This window comes from Exophiala spinifera (assembly GCF_000836115.1).
Source record: "Exophiala spinifera strain CBS 89968 unplaced genomic scaffold supercont1.12, whole genome shotgun sequence".
Taxonomy (NCBI): domain Eukaryota; kingdom Fungi; phylum Ascomycota; class Eurotiomycetes; order Chaetothyriales; family Herpotrichiellaceae; genus Exophiala; species Exophiala spinifera.
Window position 1 is genome coordinate 25,547 of NW_015622524.1, and position 25,921 is coordinate 51,467.

Here is a 25,921-nt window from a genome sequence, read left to right on the forward strand (position 1 = left end):
GCAAATGAATGAGGTCCTTTTGCAGGCTAATGCCCACTCCAACAATGGTCTGTAAGTGATTGACTAGATACTCCGATTCGTTTGAAGCCTTTTCGTCGATCTCTAGACCCAGAATTGCCATGTATACCTCTAGGCCGACAGTTTTGCCGTGAATAATCAACCGGTGCTCAGGCTCGTAGGTGTTGACTTGCTTGCAAAAGTTTTCGTAGACTATACTCATGAGGATGACGCGAATATGGTGAAAGACGACCGGGATAGTCTCCGAAGGCAGAAGGAACTGTAAGTGTACTCTCAATGCTTCTGTTGGACCCGAGATGTTAATGAGGCCGGTCTCGTTGATACTGGCCCAAGGCGTTGTTGGGGTTTCTCCGTCGTCAACAAGACTGAAACACTGCCAGCACTTGAGAACCACCCGAAGTGCAACATCATTCCTCAATTCAGTCAGCCGATCGAGAATGGTCGAAGTATACGCCAACCAAGCGGCCATAGCCGCTATCTCTTGCAAGTTAGCCGTAAATGGGAAAAGGAGCAAAATATGACCAGGTGCTTCTGATACCCGACGCCTGTCTTCTTCGGCAAAAAAGGACACAAATTTGTGATGGATGATCAGGACGTCGTCCAGACATAGTCTATGAGATTCGGCGCAAGGTGGCACCTGAACAAGCCGTGCGTAGATTAATAGTCGGTCGTCGCGGGTCTGCTGACACTGGGATTCCATTTGATCACACGAAAGATGCAGCGAGGTTCTGAACGAGGCGGTAGAGAAGGCGAGGCTTATTCGAAGCTTTTTAAACTTTGAGGGTGAAAGATGACTTCGTCATAGTCTGGGATCGCACCAGGGACGACAGTACTACAACACCCCGCCAAGAAGCCTACAGCACAATTAGCTGCCTGCAGAACAACGTGCTGGGTGAGAGGGTAAAGTGAAGAAAGTCTCCCCTTCGAGCGGAGAGAATAAATGAGAGAGAATCATGACCCATCGCACTGCAGGTTGGCCGGCACTGTATTTCCGCCTCACATATATTACTCCGTAACGTGACACCCGTGGACCAAGTGAGTTGCATACTGCACTTTCTGAGCCACTGAGACGCACAATGCAGACCGCAGACTAAATCTTCAGCAACTATGCAACCTCGCCGCGAAGGGGTTTTCTTGCGGACATCCCACCGTTAGAGCGACTGCCTGAATACTTTGCACCTTGGGAAACATTGGCAGTCGATCTCCCTTCCCTCATAGCAAAACGACAAGTGAGAGGGAAAATAGATGGACTCCCTGTCCTGGAAACATCAGGCTTGGTGCACAAGGCCGAATGGCAAAGAGCATACTCCCTGTTGGGATTTTTGACCCAAGCTTACATTTGGAGCTCCAGCCCTCCCGCTGAGGTTGGCCCTCTGAATCCCATACCTGAATACTTTTGCATTCCAGCTGATGAGAATGACCAGTACCTACCACCCTCGATAAGTCGTCCCTTTCTCGCCGTGGCTGAACGTCTGAAACTCCCGCCTATCGCCACCTACTCCGGCCTGGTCTTGTGGAACTTTACATTCAAGCTCTCCGGCTGCGATCCGACCAATCCCGAGCATATCCAAGCCTTGACAACGATGACCGGCACCAAGGATGAAGAATGGTTCTACATGATCTCGGTCGCCGTAGAAGCACGAGGGGGGCCTCTCGTGGCAGCTATCGTTCGCTGTCTGGAAGCCATGAGCCAAAATGACGACCTTGGCATCCTCTCTGCTGTCGAGTCAATCGCGAACGGTATCCGAGATCTGACCAGATTACTGTCAAGGATCCACGAACACTGCAGCCCTCGAGTCTTTTATGACAAAATCCGCCCCATGCTCTCGGGGACCAAGGTATCGTCTTCCGACGTTTTACGTCGAGGCGTGTTTTACGATGTCGGGGACGGGCACGGTTTGTGGCGAAAGTACAGCGGAGGTAGCAACGCACAAAGTACTCTGATCCAGTTGTTGGACATTTTTCTGGGAGTTCCTCATCTAGGGAGGGACAAGACGCTGACAGAAACGCCGTCCGTTGGATCGTCTGTCGCACCCGGTGGGTTCCTCGAGGTGTGTATCTGCCACCCAGAGTTTGGCACACAGGGATGCTGGCAGTACTAATGGCCTGAATTAGGAGATGCAATCTTACATGCCACAGGAGCATCGCGAGTTCCTCGCCCACATCGCACAGTCGCGCAGTTTGAGGAGGTACATTGCGCAGGACTGTACCGACGCGGGCATTCATCAGGCGTACAATGACGTTGTTGAGGCTTTGGTAAGCTTTCGAAGCGTCCACATTCAAATTGCGGCTCGGTTTATTATCCAGCCATCCAAAGGTTGCCTTCATCCCCCGACTGGAGACTTCAGAGGAGCCGACCGAGTACTGACAACTCGAACATGGTCACCTCCCGACGAGAATGCTACCAGTTCAGAGCTGCGCGGCACCGGAGGTACAGAATTTATGTCGTTTTTGAAAAAGACCCGTGATGAAACTAGAGACACTGTTATTGAATCGGGGGAGCAGGCCTGTGAGCTCGACAGGCTCTCGTTGGCGAGTCACCATTTCTAAAGTGATCTGTACGGAGATGAACTGGAGTCTGAGATCGGGGCCTACGTAGGAGGTGTGAGTGATATTAGATTGATCTCCACGATGTATGGCTACTCGACGCGGGTTCCTGGCAGGATTTCGAGAGACTAAACAAGCAGACAACGATACGGTATCGGTTACAGCACCATTTCGCAGGACGTTACTAGATATTAAAACCCTATAGGTATCGAATGGGCGGTTCAGGTTGAAGGCAATACTTCTTTTACGAGACAATGAAGAAAGATATTGTAAGACTACAAAAGGAAATGACTATATAACTCGGATTTGGAGAGCCGGGGCAATTTATAGTGCAGCAAACGATACGCGGATTGAGTAGTTGCCTCATGTTTGTCCCTTCATCAGCTTTTGAGTAGCTCTCTCAGTTCTGTGGCGCTTTGCTAATCCTCTCCCTAATCCTTGCTGCCATCCAACACTACGTCAAAAAAGTCCTTACAATCCGCCCCCAGGTCAAGACTCGATACTGCGCTGAGTTGGTTCTCACACGTGTCCGAGCAAGGTATCTTGATATGACAAGGGTCACATTGATCGTCTGCCATCTTCCCCGCCTCGAGGAACGCTACCTTGCTCTTCAGGGTTCTGTTTTCCTAGTTCATTTGTCATTCTTGAGTGACTCGCGTAGCTTTCAAAACATTTCTGACCTTGTATTGAGCATCTCTGATCCTTTCAAGCTCGAAAATCCTTTTTTGTAACGTATCTATGATTTTGTTCAGTTGACGGATCTCCAGCTCTGCGGATGTGTCCTCGCTGGCGTTGTTTCTCAAGTGATTGACCTCTTTCGCCAGCTCGTCCCTTTGCTGAAGCAGACTCATATTCATATAGTGACACTGATGATTCCTCTCGGTTGACGACAGTAATTCCTCGTGCATCAGATGAACTGCATTCCGACAACCATCAACAGCGGCAGACAACGTTTGAAGATTTTGTTCGACGCAGCGGACGTAAGCCTCAGGACCTTGAATGGCCGTGAGCATTTTGGCGGAAGCTAGAAATTTTGGAAGATGATAGACAATATGATGGTTCTCTCAGTGATGGAGCGCTGGGCTGGAGGAGCGCCCATATTTGAAGTGTAAGGTACAATTACTTGGAGCTCTGATCGACAGCGGGCTCCACAGTTGCGAATGGCCACTTAGCACTCACCACAGTACAAGTACGGACCAAAATAGAAATCCCCTCTACATCCCTAGATAGTATACTGTATTTATGCAAATCATTAAACACAGAAATAGAAAATTGTTATTTTTGAGGAAGTCGGTGGAACAGGACATTACTCCACATCAACAGTCTCGTTCTGTTCTCGGTCGACGAATTTATAACGAGGTGGCATCTGCAATAGAGAACAGCCTACTAACAACAAACATGTCTAATTCCCTTCAAGAAAGTCCAACTGCACAAGATAAATATGTCGACCACAGGTTTGACGCAGGACCTGGGTTCGAGGAAGGAACACTCGACATGGACTTCTCTCTGCCACACCTCGATTGTACAGATCCTGATTTTCTTTGTTTGGACCCCTTTCCTTTTCATTCCCTAAATGATGAGAGTTTCCCACTTCTAAGTTCGGTCGTGCCAGCCGGAGTTACGGAACCATCACTGGCAACAGACAATTTCCTCCTCGATGGCTCCGGTGACTCGAACGCACTTCACAGCGAGTTTCAGAAACGTATTGACCATCTTGATGAGACTTGCAGGAGACTACAAAATGAGTATGGCCAAACTATCCTTACTGTGTGAAGTGAAAAAGCGTGCTGATACAATATTTTCAGATTTCACTACATGCAGAGGTGAGCACCACTCAGATGTATTACGTCCATAGGCTCTAAACTTACCTACTCGACGAAGTCGTGTTTGGTCAGTCGAAACGTACCTCAGGCAGCTAGGTGCTTGGTACTTCAACTTCAAGGCGGCTGTAAACAAGAACACTGCCATGTTGTCTGGTCGGATGGAATCCCTTATGATGGGGACGTCTTTTTCTTGATGGCAATTGTTTCGGTGGCGCATGGAGAGAGACATACAGAACGATGTCATAATGGAGCAAGCGAAGGGTTTTATAGTGTTGCCTTTCCTCCTAAGTTAGCCTGTATCTATTTAGTTGTACTATATCTCCGTATAAGATGATCACGAAGAGCACATTCCCTAATATCCAGTCCAAAGCAGAACTGTGACTCATCAGAACTACGAAGCGACCAACTGCTCCGGATACTATTGTACATAGACTAGGGTTCGATTGGTTTCTCCTTCCCGCTGTACCGACTAGGCTGCAAGATCCAGGCGATGACCTTTCCTCCTCTATCTCCCTCGTCCTATGTCCCACTTCATCAGGGCCCTTTACGGCAAGTTTCGACGAATACCAGCACGACGAGCCACGACGAATCGGTGAAACTCGAACCCTGGGATCATATCACCCATATTCCCGATCGACGGAGGGTTCAAAATTTGAACGCTCAGGTGATTATGCACTTACAGGATGTTTGGGTTGGGTCACTTACAATATGACTAAATAGAGAAAATATCGCCACAAGCTCAAAAGACGATATGCAGAGTTGGAAGAACTGGCCAGGGGAAGAGCTCCCGAAGCATTAAAGTTTATAAAATATACACCAGCGTGCGAGAAGGGGTCTTCATTTCCAGACTCGGAGCCTCAAAATGGCGCGAATATTTCTCGATGCACCTCATACGGCTCGACTGTATTGACGAGACCTCCAGCGACCCTGGACCACCCAGAAAGAGGCCAGCGAAGCCATCATACTGTCACTGAATTTCCGCACCGTTTACCCTCTGTCCAACCGGATCGTCAAGATACATATGACCACGGCCGAGATATGTATTGGGAGCCTTTGGCCGCTTCTCCATCAGGGCCTGACTCCCCATCCTTTGCACCACCGGAGATGAACGACGCTTCGCTCGAAGGCTGCTATGCAGACGAACAAGAAATATGCCCATGGAACCTGGCGTATAACTCCCTATTGGGTTTATGAATGTCTCTAAAAGTACTCGGCTTGGACGAGTGAGATTGATAGTGAAACATACCAGCCCCAGTTTGAAGGAAAGGAAAATTTTTGACGTATTGTTGATGCCAAACCAATTCGACACTAAGTCAACAGTTTTATTATATCTCTCCTACGTACCAGCTGCTACCATACGCCTTTTCAGACAAATGAACAAAACATTGTGGCGTCGGATGATCAAGAAGCTAGGAAATGGTGTTAACATAGTGTCCCTAGTGTTGTTCCTCAAGTAGCGCTCACCGCTTATACGTTGGTGACATCTGTATCTATTTCAGCTTGTTCAAGTAAAACGCGTAGGATCTTGCCTGTGCTAGACCGAGGGATCTTGGTGACGAATACGACACCTCCAGTCAGCTGCTTGTATGAGATGAGCTGGGACTTGACAAATTCCTCGACGTGTTCCTCCGTCAGCCGAGGCCAGCCCTGGGCATCAGAGTCGCTAGGGCGTTGACGAACCACATACGCGCGAAGTAATGTATCAACGAGACCACTTTCATCTTCAGAAGCCACACCGGCCACCGCCACGTCAGATATCAGCGGGTGACGTGATAGGATACTCTCAATTTCAGTCGGAGACACCTGCCAGCCTTTGACCTTGATGGTTTCCTTCATTCGCCCGGCGTAGAAGACCTTGCCAGCTCGAAGGTAAACGAGGTCACCAGTTCGAAAGAATCCCTCCCGGTCAATGGCCGCTTGGCTCGCGTCCACATCGTTGAGGTAGCCGGAGAACATGCTTGGACTGTGGATCAGCCCTTCTCCAGGGTTGCCTTCGGTCGAGAAGAGGGTAGACACTGGAGAGCGATCGACTTTCATCCGGACATTCGGCAATAAGTGCCCTACGCTCCCAGTATCGTCTTTCTCCCGCCAGGAAAAGAGCGTAATCCAGCCGGTTTCGGTACTGCCCCAGCATTGCGAAATCACGGCATTCGGGCTCAGGACATTGTAAAGGTGATTTTGAACCGCCGCTGACATCGGGGCAGCGGCAGAAATGAGATGCCGTAATGAAAGAAGGAGATAACGCTCAGACAGTGGAATCGAGGCAACGCTGGACGCTATTGAAGGCACGATTGCCACGTCCGTGATGGTAAAGCGGCCGACCGCTCGGGTGAAATCTGCCAAATCGAACCGTGGAAGGAAGTAGGTCGGAATTCCCAACCGTAACGGCAGAAGCATTGCCAGTGGCATGGCAAAGGCATGAAAGATCGGCAAGAAAATCAACTGTCTTGGCTGTATGACATGTCAGAATGATCGTCTTGCCTTCGCGATGGAAAAGGGGAAGAGACATCGTGAAGAAAAAGGATAACACGGACCACATAAGTCTTGGCACGAAATTCATTTTCCAAAGTCGCAGTTTGGGAAACTATTGATCGATGAGAGAGCATGGCGGCTTTCGGGAGACCCGTGGTGCCGCTGGTCATCGCATAGGCCGCAATTTGACTCGGTTCCGGTCGCTCCCAATCATCTTCGCCACACCGAAGAAGGTCCTCCCAACTTCGGCAACCCTTTGGATCCCTCTCCGATTCGAGATCAATCAAGAATATGTGATCGGCGGCGAGCGATCCGTGCGAAGATACTTCAAGGACTGGGTCTGAGCATTGTACCTGGCTCACAACGAACTTTGGATTCGTCAACTTGAAGATGTGGGACAGCTCGGAAGGCGTGTAGCCTGGGTTCGTTCCCAGGACGCAACCTCCCGCCCCGATTATCCCGAGCCAGATCAGCGGATACCAGATCTAATGGTGTCCTTGTCAGTGCATTCTTTTTTTGAATCAGTCTGGCGTTGTGTTCGCCGGGGCAGTCGAAAGCCCTGTTTCGCGGGAAGGGGACGGTTGCCGCGATGGCCTGGCTTACGTTGTTGTACATATGACAGCAAACCACGTCCTGTTCCTGCAATCCTTTTTCTTTGAAACCCTTGACAAGTCGACGGATAATGTAATAGGCTTGATACCAGGATATCCTCTTCGAAGGGTCTTTAGCATCCACGAAGACCTAAATGTGTTTAGCCCAGTTTACGGCTAGGAGGATCGATTTTATTTACCTGTTGATCTTTCTCGAACAGCCCCGGACGATCGAATGCGAACGTCAGAACATCCGTGGATGGAATAATGACCTCCTGAGGCCTGGGAGCAATGGGTACGGAGGTCGACATGATATTACTATTATGGTTAGCAGCGGCTCTTAATGGGAGAGTGCAGGTGGAATAAACTTCCTCGATGAATCAGACTCGGCGGAGAGGTCACGTACTGCCGTAGTACACCTTGCCACGCAGGACAAATTTCATTTGTCCGGTGTCCTGATTCCTACGGACCCAGAATCAGGCACGTATGAACGGGGTTGAAGATCAACTTATATTACTCGAACCAGTTTGCCCCTCATGCAGTGGAAGATAGACGGGTCTCAGTCTATTTCCAACTTCCAAATACTCGACCTTCTGACTCCTCCGTAAGAATCCAAGAGCCGATCCACCATGGACTTGATACCGTGGTAGCTAGGACATAGGTACAGAATTGTAAAGAACAGTACTGCATGTTTCGTGGAATGTGACTACAGTATTGCCAATGTCTAGCCTATAAGTCCATGCTTCTGGACAAACTTGAATCTTGTTTCGAGCTTGTCTCTACGACTCTAGGTCTTATTACTCAAAGACACCCATCATATACCGGGCGAAGCTCGTGAGAAGGTGAACCTTTAATGGAGATGCGGATTACTATACCTTCACCTCTGGACAAGTCCCGGCCAGCATTACCCCTCGCCAACCACCCGAGTTGTGCGGCCGGTGAAAGCCTACCACCTTTGCCTGATCGGAAGTATCATCCTCTCATACGCGCTCTACGTTGGTCGGTTCTCTCTGTTTATCGCCGGCTTTGCTTGCTGGTCATCATGATCAACATCCTTACAATGGCGGCCCTCGGCGCCAAACATCAACTCTTCCTGTTGTCGTCAGGCGCCACCACTGCGGCCAGCTCGATCAACCTCACGACCGCTGTCCTGATACGCCAGGAACTGGTGGTAAACTCGCTTTTTTGGATTCTGGGCCGATGTCCAACCTCGACTCCTCTTCGCCTTCGACGCCTGGCGGCGAAGGTATATCATCTTGGCGGTGTTCATAGCGGCGCCGCCATCGCGGCTACTCTCTGGTTCGGTATCTCCAACGTGACCCTATTCAACTCTTTGAGCTCGACCTCAGCCAAGGAGAGCGAAATCTCGATCCGGACCATCACCATTCTCCTCGACATCCTACTGGTCACGACAATCGTGACTGCCTTTCCAGCCTTCCGTACCTGGGCTCACGATCTATTTGAGATCATTCACCGTTTCTTGGGATGGATTGCTCTGGTCCTCTTTTGGATCTTGTTTGGGTTCCTGGCTCACGTCCAGCTCACTGACAGTCCCCAACTCACCGTGATGGATGTGGTCGGTGCGAGTCCCGCATTCTGGAGTCTCCTCCTGGCAACTTTCTCCATAGTGCTGCCCTGGCTCCGTCTGCGCAAAGAGTCTGTTCGTTCCGAGCCACTTTCCGATCACGCTCTTCAGCTTCACTTCGCCGGAGGGCGTCTGCCACTGTGCGCGGCGGTCCGGCTGTCAACTCGTCCTCTGCTGGAATGGCACGCTTTTGCCACCATTCCATTCGACGATGGTACAGGGTATTCTGTCATCGTGTCTAATGCTGGAGATTGGACGGCTCACCTGCTAGAGTCACCACCAACCAAGCTTTGGATTCGAGGCATACCGACCATCGGAGTGCTTCACATGGCGCCGATGTTCAATAAGGTGGTCCTAGTTGCCACCGGGTCGGGCATCGGTCCCCTGTTATCACTGACGGCGCATCGGCACCCTGTTTGTCGAATTATATGGTCAACGCCAGATCCCATTGCTACTTACTCCAGGTCAGTTGTGGAGAAAGTTCGAGAAGCCGACCCGGATGCGATGATCTTCAACACAACCGAGTCTGGTCGTCCTGACCTTGTCAGACACATTTATCGACTCTATTTCACGTCCGGTTCAGAAGCCGTCTTTCTTGTCTCCAACCCACGGACGACAAGAAAGGTCGTCTACGAGCTTGAATCTCGGGGCTTGCCAATTTTCGCACCGATTTTTGACTCTTAACCTCCCAAGAAATTCAGAGGAATATGAACTTGCCACGGGACGAGTCGAAGGGCAGGAAAAGAGATGTTTCGATGTTTATTCGCATGGAAAACGAATAAAGGCCGTCTCGAGGAGATCATTGTGCACAATTTTGTGGTAAAAGACTGAATGTGACACGACAAGACGACGTGTTGCCACATGGCCATTTTATCGAACATCAGGCAGCCGTGTAGGCAATGAACAGTAGCAGTCTGTAAAGACATGCAATTGGGACCTGGGGACTGTAAACCTACTGACCGAAGCTGGACTCGTAGATCCTTACTAGAGACTCTTAGTGCATATATTGTATGTATACCGTCCGTGAACACGCCGTACTCTGCTGCACTCTATCACTCACCACGGTGAAACCGACATTTCTTCTTTGCAACATGCACATCATCATCGGCGACCCTCTTTCGCTTTCGATGGTCAGATGTCCCAAAACAAGCGTTCAACCCTTGTTCGCTCGCGAGGTCAAGAACGGCGCTTGGTAACCCGCTTATAAGAGCCCCTGGCGGAGTGGAGAGACCCATACATATGGTTATGCTGATTTGATCTCCAGTGTCATAATTGATACGCCTGGAGAAATTGCCATTCTCATCACGGTGAGTGTCGTCATCCCAATTGCAAGTCATGGGTTGTCCGTTCACATACAGCTGTGCACGTCCAGCTGCAAGCCGAGTGAGTAATGGCTTGAAAGCAGGGTCGACCCCGGGTATTGAACACAAAAGGAACCCGGCGCCAGTAAACTTCCCATCTCGACGGGAAGGCATCCCACTCAGCTCAAAATAAAAGAGAGAGGCGATGGCACAATGGGCCAAGTGATCGATCTGCTCTGTCAGCGAATCATCGCCCTCGACTCTATCCGGAAGCTTTCGCATTTGATTTACGTCGTCAAGGGCATAGTCGCGATCCATTTCGTGATCCAGACGGTGGTACCGAGGATGATGGGCGAACGCTTGGCGGACCTGCTTGTCTCTCGACTTCTCCCAGATCAAATCCTGAATGCGAAAAGGAGCCTTCCGGGCCTTGGCGGTTGGAGCATCTTGTGCGACGTCGACGTCTGGGATTGTTCCGGTGCCTAAAGATACAATGAAATCGGTCCGTGACGACGGATACAGCATTTTCGCTTCCGACACCACCGTGCTGACCGGATCGTTCTCCAGAAGGCCCGCATCTTGAAACGTGCCTAGTTGAGGAACCTCTTTGGTCGGAAAGAATCTGCAAGGCAGAGTCAGCCTGATTCCGACATTGCAATAGGGATCACCACTCACGTGGGGGCGGCAGAGGCTGCCCGGGCACTGATCAGAGGTTGTCAATATCAACGCAGACTATAGCATGCACGGAGATGGAGTCTTACATTTCCCAAAGACGAGCTTTCCGGGTTTCTACCCATTCTCTTCAGCCACACCGCGACCGTCAACTTCGAGGAAATTGACACTTACCTGGATTGAGATTATTCTGCCTGGGTTTGGTGTAGTTCGTAAACAGGTGACAAGAAGGCGCCTTCAACACCGTAGCGGCTAATACCAGGAGCTTGGTACCTAGTCTCGTGGCGTAGGAACAGTCCTGCATCGTCGTTGACCTCCCCAGCAGAGACTGCAAAATCGATTCGAGGTTGTCCGGACGGTAGCGGCCATCTCGAACATACCACTTCGCCACCTTCGTCAGCCAAGAGATGAGAGGAATCTTGCATGGTTTATCTTGTTCAAAAGCCGTCTCCGCCAATTGCAACAGCATCTGGATAGATTTTTCGACCGAGTCACCGCGGTTCCACATGTTCAGCGTCACAAAGCTTCCTGCAACACGGTCAGCTTTTCTGTCCTCGCCAAGGGTCAGTCATATTCACCGGAGCTGACGGCACCTACCACCTTGAAAAACTTTTGAATTGGAATCGGGAGGCCAATGCGGTCTTGAAGTCTCCTCAACACGGTTAGTGGGATGATAGCCCGAGTTCCACCTCCGTCGATGCTGAGGATGCTCACTCCACTGGTCGGAGGCTTGACGGCCACCGTAATGTCTCGATCCCATACACGCTTACAGAGGAAGCATGAAGAGACTTGATAGGTCCAGGGCCGAGTGGGTTGTGTTTTTCCGAAGATTTGAATACAGGTCTCGCAGAAGCAGTGCCCACAAGGGAACCGGTACTGGGGAGGACGTCGGATGCAGCACAAGCAAGTGACGTCGCTGCGGATACGGCGCCATCCCTTCACAAATTGTTGAAGCACCTGCAAATGAAGCGACGCGCTGGGTAGTTCCGTCCCAGAGACCAGTGAATCAAAATATTGTAACAACTTACCCTGGATGAGCTTGAGGACTGCCGAACGCAGGATAATGTCGGGCGAACCCTCGAAGGATACCACTCGTCCACCAAGTGCTTCGCGGAGGGCGTCCCGGTAAAGCGACTGAAAGACTTGGACAGAGTCAAACACTACGCCACGTCAATCCGGTATTCTTCAATTCATGGGTAATCAGGTGCTCACACCCAGAACTTACAGTGGCAGTTCGGGGGGTAGCTATCGATCATCAGACTCGAGGCGATGACAGGGACCGCAAAGTTGGTCAAATCTCGAGCGGTATCGCAAGCCTTGAAGAAATTCGTCAGGTGCAGTGCGTGATCTTCTGCCAGGGGATTGTGGGAGCGAGAGGCTCTGATAAAATCGAACGGATCCGAGCCCGAGGCGGAGAAGTGCTCACAGGCGGATTCGAAAAACGCTGTAAAGTGGGTCAAAGAATACAAAGTACGGGCCTCACGTCTGCAATTTTCGGCTTTTCGGACACGCAAGAGAAGTTGTTGCTTCAGGTGCTCCATCGACCCTTGGGCCGTCCCACGGAACTTTTGACTGGGGGGCACGGCAACAACTTCGATGAAAGAGAATAAAACAGATGGATCTTGGCTTGTCTCTTCCTTCAACAACAAGAGCAGGGCTTTTTGGGCTTCAGTTTCTGCCATCTGGGTCAGTGGGATTTTGTCAGTCACGACGACCACGGAAGGTCTGGTGGAAGGTGTGGAGGTCGGGCCAGTCACGTCACGTAGCCAGCCAGCCAATTGAGAAGCAACTCCTCGGATTCCTCCTAGGTCGGAGGCAAAGATACAGAAAACGTCGGTGAAGGGTAGAAGAAGTCGGCTATAGATTGCTTGTTCGGTGCGTTGCATATGATGAGACTTTGATCCGCCGGGCCTGGTACGCAGAGGCCATAGGCTTCCATCGCGGCAACGGTGGCGGTTTGGTGTCTGACGAACACGCTCGCTACCGACTGAGCCCGTAGCAATGAGAATGGGTCTTCTGGAACTGGGCGACGCAGGTGCCACGTGAAGGTCAATATCTCCAACATAGAGTTTGCTCTTGAACAGGCGACTTCGGGGAACGTCGAAGAGCTTCTCGAGGGCAACAGATTTTGCTTGTTGACCTACAAGTACGATGAGGCTGGGACAGGTATCCTCGGGCTGCTCAAAGCGTGAACCCAGCGTCTGCAATCTACCTGTGTCGATCAGTGACGTCTCATAGCCCTGATCGCATATCCTGAGCCATGGGTGATGGTTGCAAAGCTTCATGTTTGTTCTGTTCGGTTACTGTGCAGGGTGGAGGTACTTGCGGGAGACAAATAGTTGAAAGGAATAACATCTTCGACTTGGTTCTCGCTTTATAGGAAGCTACTTAACTCTGCAATTCTAAAATAGAAGGTCCTCTCTATCAATAGATACACGAGGGCTATTTTTAGTCCGGTAGGAATTTCCTAGAGCCATCGCCCCACACCTCCACCTGCGAAGGTCAATCGTCATGAAGGTCCTGGGCAACAGGGCTGTATAGAGATGCCTTCTGGTAAGACAGTTCAGGAGGAGATATCTCTGAGAGCTGCTTTTGAAAATCGCCAGCCCACTTTTCGTCCAATTCTCTAGTCTCTTGCTCGAGCTGTTCAATACAAGCATTCAACACGACATATGCTTCGAATGCTTCCCGCAGTAGCTTAGTAGTCGACTGCCACTTTTCTTTCCCGCGGTCGATGCTGTGCTCCAACCAGGCATTTTCCTCCAACAACCTCTCGACAACGTCCGAGTTCACCGAGTTCTGGAGCTGATCAACTTGATGGAGTAATACGTCCACGTTGGGTGCGATCTTCAATGGACTGGGGCTATAAAGCTCTGTGACGGTTTCTGTTGTAGAACTCATTTCAGAGGGACTCCTGTAGAGTATTCTTGATTTCAAGGTTAATGACAAAAACGTTGGCGAAAAGCGGCGCTGCTCTTGTGTCCTTCACAACTGGAAAGTGCGAGAATCCAATTAACGCCGGGATTATATAGGCCACAAATCAGCACAGCACTCTTTTCGTCGAAGCAAGCCAAGACAGTCGGACAGATTAAGGGGCTGTTCCCATAAATGTAGGGATCAAGAACTAGCCCCACCGGCTATGTATGTACTGTACTACTTAACCTGGCGCCATAGAAGGCATGTATGTGAAGAACTTAATTCAGAGTCAACATCGGAACATGTCATCCCGCGATGCAATGGTCATTCAGGCGGACGCTATTCCACAGCGTTACAACGTCCTTGCTTTCCTATCATCCTGGCTGATTCACACCAGCTACCTGTTCCTCCCGGGCACGTTCACCTCTCTTGAGAAGCACCTTGATAACGAGAGCGGCCGAAGAGTAGTCGAGGCAGTGAAAAATGTCCCACTGCTCTGGCTGGCCGGAATATGCTGCATTGTCGGGACTGCTGGGCTGGGCTATCTGTGGTGGACATGGAGTTCTAATCCGGTCTGGCTTATTCGCAATATTTTACTGTGAGTTCCGGGCCCGAATACCGTATATAAGACTCTCGAATTAGCTAATCGTGGGCACTCTAGACCAGAGACAGCCAGCTCCTTTCTTGGCTCTTTAAATACGCTCATCAATGTCTACTCCGCGCAGAATGGATTTTGGTCACCAACAGCGGTGGTTGCCATGACCATCAACACAATATTTCTCGTGGGAATGCTGGCATCTTTGCTTGTTTACAAGTATCAACTCCATGTCATAGATCGATCCCGATTTGATAGCTCATTTCGATGGAACTTCCGACGTAGATAAGCTACCACAGAGTTTTGCGGTTGTGTTGAGAAGAACAAATACTGAACACTATAACGGCCCCTCGACATATAATTCCAACTCTGCGATACAGTACAGTACCTCCTCCATATCTAATTTGTGAACATAATTCCCCGATTTTACAGTATATCTATTACTTTTTGGATTACTTCAAGCCTCCCTCTTCTGGGCGCGAGTAACTCGTCGCTCTTGGTTTCCCTTCAAGTCCATGCCTGTAATAGGTCTCGGCTCGCGACGGCCGTCATCTTTGGTAGGAACCGCAATGTTTGTGCATGTATCAGCCTTGCAATGAAAGTGAAGCCGTATCATTGGCTTCTTTCGGAGGGCATATCTCGACACGTCCGGTGAGGCAACTCGGTAAGACTCCGACCGGGAACAATGCTCTGAAGGACAATACCTTTGGCAACGATCGCACCTAGGGCGCAGTTGGCGAGTGTTATCATTTCTTCCTCCGTCAGATGTCATATTGAGGCCAGTTCTTGACTTTGTAGGAGGCTTGGATTGTGTACTTCAGCTGATACAATGTAAACGTCAAGTGACGAATGCTGATCCAAGGTGAAGAACGTGATTTCAATGTCTTGATGATGGCCTGATCTTGTCCAAGGGAAGAATATGTAGGAACTTGTCAAGCGATGAGAAGCTGAACGTATAATGAGATGGTGTATTCAGGTCTGAAGCGTAGAACTGATCCTATATAGACACGCTTCAGTTACATTCTCGTGCTCATGGGTCATGTTGATATTTATGGTATACACAGTGTACTATATTTATTCCTAGCTCATCGGCTCCATGAGTAGGCTAGCCGCCATCCAAGTCAGTCTCTTCAGGTCCCCTCATATACAGTGCATCTGAAACACTCTAGGGCTTGATCATGTCCTTTGCTGGTCACCTCAGCCGCCATACCTTCTGCGCACCACCCACATAGCCATCACTCCTCTTTGTTACAAGATGCATCTTCTTGAGCTCTCTCCATTTGTGGCGTTCGAAAGTCTTCCGGGTAGGACCACTGGGGTACCGGATAACATTGATTCTGCACTAATGTCAATACTCTTATGTGGATCACAGATAGGAGGCGGGGGTCAAATACCAGAGCTTGGTCCGAAAAGGGTGATTTGTCGTTTTCTGCACAGCTCAGAATATATGACCGTCCACTCCTCCGGATCAGAATGTAGACTTCAGCATGACACTGCTTGTGCAGGTCATACCCACTCTTGAAGATGCTTTTCTTGCGTCGATAGAATCGTGTTCGTTCACGTTTCGCATTTTGACGTTGAATGCGTAACCGAGACTCCGATTCCGACACTATGCCAGATAACTGCATTCTAGAAATTTGGAACTGGATATAGTACAGCTGTAGGATGGAAATTGGCACTGAAGAGTTGCCCCTGTTACCAAAGGAAACGAGGAGGGAGGGAGGATTTGAAAGTTCTCGTATTATATGTACAAATGATTAGACCAGACGAGGCAAGGTTCAATCGCAAGAATTTGATTAAGGGTTCGGGCCAATCCGTTCCGGTCAGTTCCAGTGATGCTTTCCTTCTGCATGCTGACGGTCTGTAGAGGATAAATATGTCATCCTATTACAGTAGAGCATGACTATGAGAGTGGACCTTTGTGCCATGAACCTTCCACACCATCATAATATAATGCCCTCGATACTACTCGAGTACTGTACACGACGCCATGTTCACTCACTCCAAGTGAAGAATGAAAGCATTTTCCAGGGTGATCCCTAGACTCCGACAGCAATCTGCGGCATCTGACGAACATACTATCCGAATGGACGAGAGAAAGTCTCCTTTATCGACAGAGTATGACCTTTCGGCACCACAGAAGATCTCCAAGGGACCTGCGAAGCGTTACGGTCATTGCTATAGTATGCCTGAACCCCAGGTGCATCGGCAGCATCTTCCTGAAATACAGTCATGCCAAAATGACGACGGCACCAACATGGAAATTCGAGCTCTGGAGGAGTACAATCGGCATTTGAAGGCGGAAATGAGAAAATATTACCAACTACAAAGTGTATCACAGAAGCTGCTGGAAGAGGTACGGACTTCCACAAAACGACTCAAAGATGCCGTCCTCGAATTCCGGCGAGCTCACAAAGACATTGAGGAAAATTTCCGCCAGGAAGAAGACCTCCACGAAGCGGAATTCTTGAGAAGTCATCAATTTTGAGGGTGACTGTGCACAGTGCTGGAACCATATCTGTCCAGTCTGTCTCTGGACACCTGAAAACGACACTATCTAGAACCTGTATTTGAAAAGATTTCTTGACGTATTTCCTCCAGTATCGCTTCTGACGGCTGTATGAGCTCGTCCCATTCTTTCCGTTGGGCAGCTTTCTCTTCTGGATCTAGATCAATTTCTTTGTTCTGAACAACAGCCATTTTGGACAACTGCTTAGTCTGTAAATCGAAGAGTGTTTCGGCTTCGTAAAGTTGTCTTTGATGTTCGTCCATATGACCTTTTAGCCGGTTGTCTGCTCTCTCCCGCCGCCTCGATTCGTACTCCTGTGTCTTCCGCCGGATTTCCGCGATTTCTTGACGATTATCGCCATTGAATCGACGTCCTGGAACTCGATTGCCTTTAACCACGTCGTGCCATTCGAGATGGATTTTCATTTTAGGTACCTCAGTCGACTTTGTTATAGTAACTTTGTTATAGTAACTGCCCAATTGTGCCTTGACGTTGTAGGTTAGGAAAGAATGATCTTGAACAAGCGCTATTCACATTTTGTGAGGCAGTGGCCCCAGATATAGGCAGATCAAAATGGATTTATAAGCGACGGTCTTAACCACACTGGACGGCAAGAGAAATCTAAGGGCCAGATCCCAGAGATTTCGCCTCTGAAGTCAGCAATAAGAATGAGAGTACGGTGACAGGATGAAATGGACTAGATAATAATCGGACCGGTGTTACAGTACAGAATGAGTGAGTGAGTGAGTATCATTGACCCTGTCCTCTCTCTCCGTGGGGAGTGATATGCCGGGCTACTACTATTCTAACTACTCTATGATTCCATTCAGTATGAGACTACAATACATGCGCGATCTTTCAGCCTCGTTGGGGCCTGTAATGATCCCTTGGCCTCGCCGGCGGGGCTCGTGACTTGAACCTTCCGGATGCTTCCGCAAATTCGAGCACTGCGTTGATGATTTTCCATTTGATCCCGCCACTGCCTCCTTTACCTTGCTCGTTCCGAGGAGTTCCTCCGAGCATGCTTGCGGTGCACTCAAGTGTACCACCTACCTTAGTACGTAGTTCTTGTCTTGCTTCCCAGAGCCTCGGACAGTCCACCAGTACGTGGACTACAGTTTCGATTGCTCCGCACACGCAGCGGTCGTCATCGGTGAATCTGAATCGTCGGCCGTGTGGTGCGAGCCAGGAGTGTCCAGTCCGCATCTGGATCATGAGGTAGGTCTGGTGTCGAGTAAGTTGACCGTAAAGGCGGAAGGCTCGCTTGGCCGGTAAGCCTTTGTCGATTCTTTTCAAATGCTGGCCTTTAGGGCTAGCTCTCCATTCTTCTTGCCATTCTCCTTGGATTTTTGTGCGTGCTGTTCTTTTGGCTGTTGATACAAGGCGACCAAAGCGGTGTTGCTTTTCAGACATGACTGCCTGCTTTGCGAGCCGGTCAGCGAATTCATTCCCTTCAATGCCCGAATGGCCTGGGGCCCAGTGTAGCCGGAGTCTTATTCGTCGATCTCGAAATGTCGAAATTTGATTCAGGATACGATGTACTATCGCTTGTCCTGATTTGTTGGATGGGTTGGCAATGGCTTTAATCGCGGACTGACTATCGCTAATGATAGTATAGTTCTTGTCTCTCCGTCTGTTGACTCTTTCTTGATAGATGGCTTCGACGGCGTGACAGATAGCGATTAGCTCGGCGGCATGCACCGTCCAATCACTGGCTGGGCCAATTCCGATTTGCCACGTCCGCTGTGGTCTCTCTTTTCGGTACACCATGACCACCGCGGCGCCAAGTTTCGAGTCTTTCTCCGAGGCATCTGTGTACATGACCGCCTCTGAATCTTCGATCAGCTTAGCTACCTTGTCAAGTGCCTGCGACCTGTCATGGTCGATTGTGATCTCGATTGATTCCGGTATTCTCCAAGGTGGAAGCGGGATAGGATCGATGGTCTCCAACGACTCGAGTTCCTCATTGTCGAGCGATTTGGTGGTCTCGGCCAAGGGAAATCTGGGCTGAGTTCCCCGTCGGTTCACTCGTTGTCTGACTCGATCCATAACTCTGGCGAGTGGGTGCGTCGAGGGTAGAGAGCATAGTCGCAGCACCACTTCTTGTCCTCGCTGTTTGAGCCTGAGGCGCGTGGGGAGGATATAGCACTCGACTTCAAGCACCTGGGTTGCAACAGACCGGAAAGCCGAGACGATCCGGAGGAGCGCTGCTCTTTGGACGGTGTTGAGGACTCGGAGGTGTCCTTTGTCCCGGTTGGGATTGTGCCACACTGTTGATGCATAATCGAGCTTGGGTACGACGCAAGCCTGATATATTTGCTTCATTTGGGCAGGCCGCAGGTGCCTCAGTCCTCCCATCCCGAGGGCGGTGGTGGTGGCGGCTTTCACAGCTTGTTGTACGTGGTCTTTCCACCGAAGTTCGTCGTCGAATACCACTCCGAGGAGTTTGGCTGTGCGGCCGGCGTGGATGACCTTGCCATCCATGGTGATGCATCCTTTCCCTCGCTCTTTCTTGCGTCTGGTGAGATGAATTAGTTCTGTCTTTTCTGCCGCGAAGCTTGATCCCGTCAGCCGCGCCCATTCCGTGACTCGAGGGATGTCTTCTTGCTGAATCTTCTGGAGATTTTCTTCTGCCGATTTCCCGACTCTCCATCGGAAATAGTCATCGATAAATGCTGAGGCGCCCCCCTGGGTGTTTACCTCCTGGTTCACCAAACCTGAATTGAGGAGGGTAAACAGAATGGGCGAGAGCGGTGAGCCTTGTGCTAGTCCTGCGTTTTGCAGAGTGCGGACCTTGGTGGAGAACCCGTCGAAATGGATGCTTGCCGTTCGACCTTGCATGAAGCTTTGAATCCATTTCCTGGCTGTTGTGGGTATACCTTTCTCCCGAAGGCGTGCATCCAGTGTTGTCGCTTTGACCCCATTGAATGCTCCTTTCAGGTCAAATGCGACCAATGTAACCACTCTGCCTCTCAGCCATGCTTGGTCGATAGCATTTGCTAGAACCAGAAGGGCTTGCTCCGTTGTTCGGCTTGGGCGGCCCCCAAACTGTGTGTCCGGGAGTAGTTCATACTTTTCCGCGTAGTAGGAGAGGCGTCGAGCGACCACCGCTTCCAGCAGCTTGCCTAGGGTGTTCAAGAGTGAAATAGGACGGTATGCCGTAGGAGATGTGTAGTCCGGTTTGCCTGGTTTCCTGAGAACCACTATCTTTGCCACTTTCCACTGCTGAGGGTAGTGGCCAAGGTCGATGGACGCTGTGAAGATGGCGGCCACGGTCGATGATATGTATGGCCAGATCTGGGACCATACCAGGGTTGGTATTCCATCATCACCGGGTGCAGTCCGTTTCTTCATTCGTCTGAGTGTCTTCACGATTTCTTGTTCCGTGATTGGTTCCCATGGGATCTCCTTCGGTGGGACGATACACTCAGGTGGCGGGTGGCCGGTGGGGGGAAAGAAGGTCTCCAATAGTACGCGTGCCTTGTCATGGTTGTCCGTTACTTCGTGGTCACCCACCCGGAGTGGCGGCAGGTTTGCGAAAGCGTCGTTCCTCTTCATGTATGGCGTTGCGCGCCACACTGTTTGCGAGGTTGCTTGGTCGAGGAAGTCTTTCCAGTCTGCTGCCTTGACTTTCTCGAGTTGACGAGTCCAGTGTCTTCGTTTGGTGCGCCATGTCTCGTGCAGCTCCACTGTCTGAGGGTGATGGTGACCATTTCTCGTGCAGCTGCGCTGATACTTCCTGCGAGATTTATTCACCTCCTTGAGTTCTGTTTTGAGTTCCCGAGTAAACCATCTCTTGGAGTATGGGCTGGATTTCGCTATCGGTATATACTTGTCAATGGCAGCGGTTGTTATGTCAAGGAGGGTTTTCACTGTTTGGTCCAAATCCACTTTCGTTTGGATACTCGGAATATCCGACATGTGTGACTGGATCGTAGCTCCTATCTTGGCCCATTCCGCTCGTTTGTATGCCCGGCGTGGTGTAGTTTCTGGTCGTTGTTCCGCCCGAAAGTTCCATTCCGAGTACGTGGCGCAGTGATCGGATGCGAAATTGTCTTTATACAGATCACATTTTACTATCAAGTTGGGTGTGTTCGTAAGCGTCAGATCGATAGTCGACCTTTGTCCTGGTCGGCTGAGTGACCAATATGTGGGGGTGCCACTAGGAAGGCACGATGACAATCCTTTCGCGTGGATGAAGTTGATGAGCTCCTCAGCATGTGCCATAATATGAGCGTACACATATGTGCTGCTCCAAGCTGGGTGGTGTCGGTTGAAGTCTCCAGCTATGATAAGGCTGGTTGGGGATGGCCAGTTCCGCGTATGTTCTTGAATTGTCACCTCAATCTCGTTCAGCGTGGCTTGCATGCTCTGTAGCTCATTGATATGATGCAGCTCGATGGGTTCTATGTAGACCGAGAACACCAGTGTCTGTCTTTTACCGTTTCGGATTTTGATTGCCGTGACGTCCGGATGATTACACGCTATTTGGCGGTGTGCTGTGGTAGAGATTCGTTTGTTGACGTAGATGAGGCTACGTTTTCGGATTTGGTCGTTTTGATGTGTAGGTTGGTATGTGTACCAGAGGCGGTGGTTAACATATGTCTGGTACGAGGTGATGGAGGGCTCTTGTATTAGCAGCACATCGAGGTCCTGTGTTGCTTCATCGTTGATGAGAGCCTCCATGCCGGCGCGCGATTTCATGATGTTCAGCTGCAGTATTTTTAGACTGTTCTGATTCATTGGGAACCATTTGCTTGGGTAAGCCCACTCTCTTCACCGATACTGAGGTGTTCCGGTGCCTGGCGGTTGCCGCTCCTGCCTCCTTCGTTGGATGGGCAGTGTCGTCGCTCATGATCGCCATTGCAGAGGTGGCATCTTTTAGGTTTTGGACAGTCTTTCTGGAAGTGCCCTGGTTCGCGGCAATTATAACACTTCTTCTTTTCAGGGTCATATGCTGATACCCCCATGTGTCGTTGACCATACACTAGCCCATGTGTAATAGCTTCTTGTGCCGCAGCCTCAGTGTCAAACCATACTCCGAGAGTCGCATGGTATCCGATTGGCTTGCCCTTTGCAATGAGCCATGTGGCTTCGTCGATCTGGGCGTTCTTGGCCTGCATCTCGTTTTCCTCCATGAGTTGGCGAATGAACTCGTGTTCGTTATCTGGTAGCACAATGCCGTCGGTAGGGAACCTATGTATAACCACCGGGTATCGTGGTTTGACCAACTTGGTATTGTTGCCGAGTTCCTGCAGCCATTCAGTGTGCGTTTTGGCCGTCGCTGCTGCTTGTTCATCCTTGCAGCGCACCACATATCCGGTGCGAGTTGTGTTTACTCCTACCACTTCGACCTCTTTTGTCTTGTCTGTCTTGAGCAGGGCTTGTCTAATGAGGCCAATGGCTCTTCCTATGGGGAGGTTTCTGGTAAGGGTGTCTCCGTTCACTTCGTCCTCGGTTCGGTTTGCCTTGGTGCTGATGCGTAGGCACTGAGGTTCTTTCTTCGGCTGGCGGGAGTTGGCCGGTGCGGTGGGTCCTGCGGGGGTTTGAGTTGCGCTGCCTTCGTTCGCAACTGACGCCCAGGACCGTAGGGCGGTCGGGGAGGTGGTGGCACGTTCGAGCTTGGATTCGAGGGAGCGGACCGCGTTCTGAAGTTCAGTATTTTGGCTTTTTACCTGTTTCAACTCGTCCTGTATGTCGCGAAGGGCTTTACCCTGGCTTGCGATGGTTTCTTTCAGCTCTGATATGGTCTTCACGAGCGCTTCTAGGGTGGTTTCCTGATGGCCTTTGCGCGGGGGAAACAATGTTTCGTCTCCGTCCGCGACCACAGAAATCGTCTCCAGGTCTGAGTCATTTTCAGCGATCAGTTGGGTCGCTTTTGCGCTGGGTTTCCTGGCTCTTCCTGAGGGGGGTCGTCGTGGTGTTGTCGGAATTGCTGGTGTTCTGCGTGTCGTCGGCATCGTCCAATCGGGAGCTGCCGACGCTAAGGCGCGTCGGGCGCGTCAGGCTTGGAGCCTCCCGAGACGCGTCTGATGTGCTTCGTGCTCTTGATCTTCGACTTTTCCGATTCCTTTCGTTCCCTCTAGATGTCCCTGAACGTACCCTCGAATCGTCTCCGAGCTGATCGGTCCCGTTACAGTACAGAAATGTGCGGAACTGGTGTCACTCCAAGCTGCACAAAAATACTAAACAACAGCGGGATCTAGTCTTTAGCGCTGTAAGCTTTACCGTAAATACCTTAGATGACAATGTTCAAGCTATCCAATTAACTTAGATCTATGAGTACATGTAAATTACGTCACTGTCTATACGGATATACTAGGTGTCATTAGATCACATTATTCAGCGCCAAGTCAACACTAGCATTTAGCACGTGACTTTTCCATGAAACCTCAAGGTTCTGGCGTCGGAACTGCGCCCTCGGTATGTTGAGTACCTTCGAGCCCTGAAACTCATCACGCATTCTTCGTGGTGTGCTCAAGTTATGCTGACGATCTGGCTGTTCTGTACATATTGGGTACAGAGACCTGCAAGTACGCAGGCCAAAGTGCAGACCTGCAGTGTGAGTGTTCCTATGAACTACGACTCTCTTTCTTGTATGTACAGTACAGTATAGACAATCTTTTAGGCTTCATTCCCTCGCAACGGCCCATGTCGATCATGGCTCCAAATCTGTTCCGGTCACAACACGGACAACACATGATTCTCAGCCAATCACTTACGGCCTCAGACATGGCCAAGGTGGTTGGTTGTACTAGGCGCACTGTTAAACGACACCGCGCGAACCTACGATGTTTTGGCACCACTACTGCACCCCGCAATCCAGGCGGCCGACCTTCGATTCTAACGCCAGTGATGGTATCGGAGCTGTGCGAACATATATTTGATAAGCCCGATGAAGACTTGGACGGCATGGTCATATGGCTGTGGGATGAGTTCGAGACCCTTGCATCGCGTTGGACGATTAGCAGAGCTTTGTCCTCCGCAGGCTGGTCCGCGAAATCGATACGGCAGAATGATGACCAGACTGGTTTTATCAACACAAAAGGCACGTTTACCACCATCCCACAGCTCATAAAATCACACAGCAGATACCTGAAGGTTCAATCCGTCTACTGACATTCAATATCCGCCGATCAAGGTGAACAACGCGATCTTCGAGCGTGTGGAGCCGGTTGACAAGATTATTGGGATTTCGATCGATAGTATTCAATCGTTGGTTGTACTCAGCGGCTCTATCATGCATGTCATGGAAACGTTCATGAAGGATTCGGACGTGCTCGCTGAGACTATTCGGATTGCGGTCAATAGCACTGAGACGAGGATAAAGACCTCGAAAGTCGTCGCCGAGGTTGTCGACGCTTTGTTCAAGCTCTCCAAGGCGCTCACTAAGGCTACGGGGATTGCGGTCGACGCCGTTGAAGCGGTCCTCAAGGTTCCTGAGACGTTCATTCAGGCTGCCTGGATTACGATCGATTTGGTCGAGACGGGGCCCAAGATTGTCAAAGTCCTGACTAAGAGTATTTACCCTTTGCTCAAGACTCCTGAGGCGTTCGCTAAGACTGTTCGGAGTGCGGTCAATGGCGTCGAGGCGTGCCTCAAGAGTGTTAAAGTTCTCTCGCAGACGACCAAAGCTTTGGTCCAGGGCTCCAAAACGCTCGTTGAGACTATTTGGATTGCGGTCAATATTACTTAGGCGTGTATCGAGGCCGGCAGTAGCCTGATTGAGAGTGTTAAACCTCAACTCTAGCACTCTGAAATCCTCACGCAGTCGCCGAGCATCCGCGAGAAAGCCTTCGAGGCGTTGGTCTAGATTGTTAGCGAACGTCGTGAGTCTATCGGATTAATTAGTGATGCCCGAGGAGACGGATGACTCTAGCTAACAATTCTGCCATCTCTCCTTCGTCATATCTAAAATGTCCCGGAGACAGGTATTGTAGGGACTCAGTACTGAGATTATTATACCAGAGACGAACGGTACTTCGATGTTCAGTCGACTATGAGGCCAATTAAGTCGTGACTAGGAATGACACGAACGACAACCCATCTTACCCTCAGGAAGACAAAATGAGCGTCTGGTCCACACAATATTTGATTCGGTGCCTTCGCGATGCTTATCACTCCAGGTAGTGGTGCAGGCCAATGATCGGTCGACACGTTCCGAGCCGCCACATCGATCTCAATTCGGGCATGAACCGTTCGTTCCGTAATAGATGGGGAAGTATTACAAAAGCACCAATAATCTTTCAAATGGTTCAATGGACCTACAGTAACTTACACGATTGGTGGAACGGCTAGATTCGTGCATATTAGTTCTATTAACACAAAGTCCACTTTGAGCCCCCCAAAAATCAGAGGTCTCCCTTCCCAACTTCTGCGCCGCTACTCCACCCACGCTCCAGGCATGCGCCCTGCACCCTCGGATTCCTCATCCTCTGCTTCATCATCGTGACCGTACCATGTCATGAGCGTTGCAAGAACGATTTGCGTGTCATGGTGCGATGGACCGAGCGCTTTGACACGATGATTTAAGCAGGAAGTCATCAATTCCACAGCTTCTTCTTCACGTTTTTGATCTTTCAAAGTATACGCGAGGTTGGCCATACTGGTCAGCGTGTCAGGATGCTCTTCCCCCAGCACTCTCTTTCTTGTCTCCATTACTTGCACCTCGAGCTCCTCCGCCTGCTTCCATCGCCCTTGATTCCAGTATGTCGATGCCAGGTTGGCCATACTGGTCAGCGTGTCGGGATGCTCTTCCCCCAGCACTCTCTTTCTTGTCTCCATCACTTGCACCTCGAGCGCCTCCGCCTGCGTCCATCGACCTTGGTGCCGGTATGTCGATGCTAGGTTGCCCATACTGGTCAGCGTGGAGGGATGCTCTTCTCCCAGCACC

The 25,921-nt window shown here is 50.4% G+C and overlaps 11 protein-coding genes across 11 annotated transcripts; 3 read left to right on the top strand and 8 right to left on the bottom strand.

Moving 5' to 3' along the window:
• Positions 1 to 235: 235 nt before the first annotated feature.
• On the top strand, positions 236 to 2,568 carry PV08_12011 (uncharacterized protein; the record flags this gene model as incomplete). Its single annotated transcript, XM_016386318.1, has 3 exons — positions 236 to 279; positions 1,121 to 2,069; positions 2,134 to 2,568. The coding sequence occupies 3 exons, from the start codon at positions 236 to 238 to the stop codon at positions 2,566 to 2,568; spliced, it is 1,428 nt and encodes a 475-aa protein (XP_016229943.1).
• Positions 2,569 to 3,203: 635 nt separating this feature from the next.
• Positions 3,204 to 3,578, bottom strand: PV08_12012 (uncharacterized protein; the record flags this gene model as incomplete). Its single annotated transcript, XM_016386319.1, has 1 exon — positions 3,204 to 3,578. The coding sequence occupies one exon, from the start codon at positions 3,576 to 3,578 to the stop codon at positions 3,204 to 3,206; it is 375 nt and encodes a 124-aa protein (XP_016229944.1).
• A 2,277-nt stretch (positions 3,579 to 5,855) lies between these two features.
• On the bottom strand, positions 5,856 to 7,761 carry PV08_12013 (uncharacterized protein; the record flags this gene model as incomplete). Its single annotated transcript, XM_016386320.1, has 4 exons — positions 5,856 to 6,839; positions 6,923 to 7,345; positions 7,464 to 7,601; positions 7,651 to 7,761. The coding sequence occupies 4 exons, from the start codon at positions 7,759 to 7,761 to the stop codon at positions 5,856 to 5,858; spliced, it is 1,656 nt and encodes a 551-aa protein (XP_016229945.1).
• Positions 7,762 to 8,492: 731 nt separating this feature from the next.
• PV08_12014 (uncharacterized protein) lies at positions 8,493 to 9,719 on the top strand (the record flags this gene model as incomplete). Its single annotated transcript, XM_016386321.1, has 1 exon — positions 8,493 to 9,719. The coding sequence occupies one exon, from the start codon at positions 8,493 to 8,495 to the stop codon at positions 9,717 to 9,719; it is 1,227 nt and encodes a 408-aa protein (XP_016229946.1).
• A 368-nt stretch (positions 9,720 to 10,087) lies between these two features.
• On the bottom strand, positions 10,088 to 13,293 carry PV08_12015 (uncharacterized protein; the record flags this gene model as incomplete). The annotated part of the gene is made up of 6 exons (XM_016386322.1): positions 10,088 to 10,958; positions 11,012 to 11,038; positions 11,098 to 11,125; positions 11,162 to 11,536; positions 11,587 to 12,168; positions 12,234 to 13,293. The coding sequence occupies 6 exons, from the start codon at positions 13,291 to 13,293 to the stop codon at positions 10,088 to 10,090; spliced, it is 2,943 nt and encodes a 980-aa protein (XP_016229947.1).
• A 217-nt stretch (positions 13,294 to 13,510) lies between these two features.
• Positions 13,511 to 13,909, bottom strand: PV08_12016 (uncharacterized protein; the record flags this gene model as incomplete). Its single annotated transcript, XM_016386323.1, has 1 exon — positions 13,511 to 13,909. One exon carries the CDS (start codon positions 13,907 to 13,909, stop codon positions 13,511 to 13,513), a length of 399 nt encoding a protein of 132 aa, XP_016229948.1.
• Positions 13,910 to 15,754: 1,845 nt separating this feature from the next.
• Positions 15,755 to 16,147, bottom strand: PV08_12017 (uncharacterized protein; the record flags this gene model as incomplete). Its single annotated transcript, XM_016386324.1, has 1 exon — positions 15,755 to 16,147. The coding sequence occupies one exon, from the start codon at positions 16,145 to 16,147 to the stop codon at positions 15,755 to 15,757; it is 393 nt and encodes a 130-aa protein (XP_016229949.1).
• A 629-nt stretch (positions 16,148 to 16,776) lies between these two features.
• On the top strand, positions 16,777 to 17,007 carry PV08_12018 (uncharacterized protein; the record flags this gene model as incomplete). Its single annotated transcript, XM_016386325.1, has 1 exon — positions 16,777 to 17,007. The coding sequence occupies one exon, from the start codon at positions 16,777 to 16,779 to the stop codon at positions 17,005 to 17,007; it is 231 nt and encodes a 76-aa protein (XP_016229950.1).
• A 65-nt stretch (positions 17,008 to 17,072) lies between these two features.
• On the bottom strand, positions 17,073 to 17,453 carry PV08_12019 (uncharacterized protein; the record flags this gene model as incomplete). The annotated part of the gene is made up of 1 exon (XM_016386326.1): positions 17,073 to 17,453. The coding sequence occupies one exon, from the start codon at positions 17,451 to 17,453 to the stop codon at positions 17,073 to 17,075; it is 381 nt and encodes a 126-aa protein (XP_016229951.1).
• Positions 17,454 to 21,767: 4,314 nt separating this feature from the next.
• PV08_12020 (uncharacterized protein) lies at positions 21,768 to 22,988 on the bottom strand (the record flags this gene model as incomplete). The annotated part of the gene is made up of 1 exon (XM_016386327.1): positions 21,768 to 22,988. One exon carries the CDS (start codon positions 22,986 to 22,988, stop codon positions 21,768 to 21,770), a length of 1,221 nt encoding a protein of 406 aa, XP_016229952.1.
• A 2,422-nt stretch (positions 22,989 to 25,410) lies between these two features.
• Positions 25,411 to 25,884, bottom strand: PV08_12021 (uncharacterized protein; the record flags this gene model as incomplete). Its single annotated transcript, XM_016386328.1, has 1 exon — positions 25,411 to 25,884. The coding sequence occupies one exon, from the start codon at positions 25,882 to 25,884 to the stop codon at positions 25,411 to 25,413; it is 474 nt and encodes a 157-aa protein (XP_016229953.1).
• Positions 25,885 to 25,921: the final 37 nt, after the last annotated feature.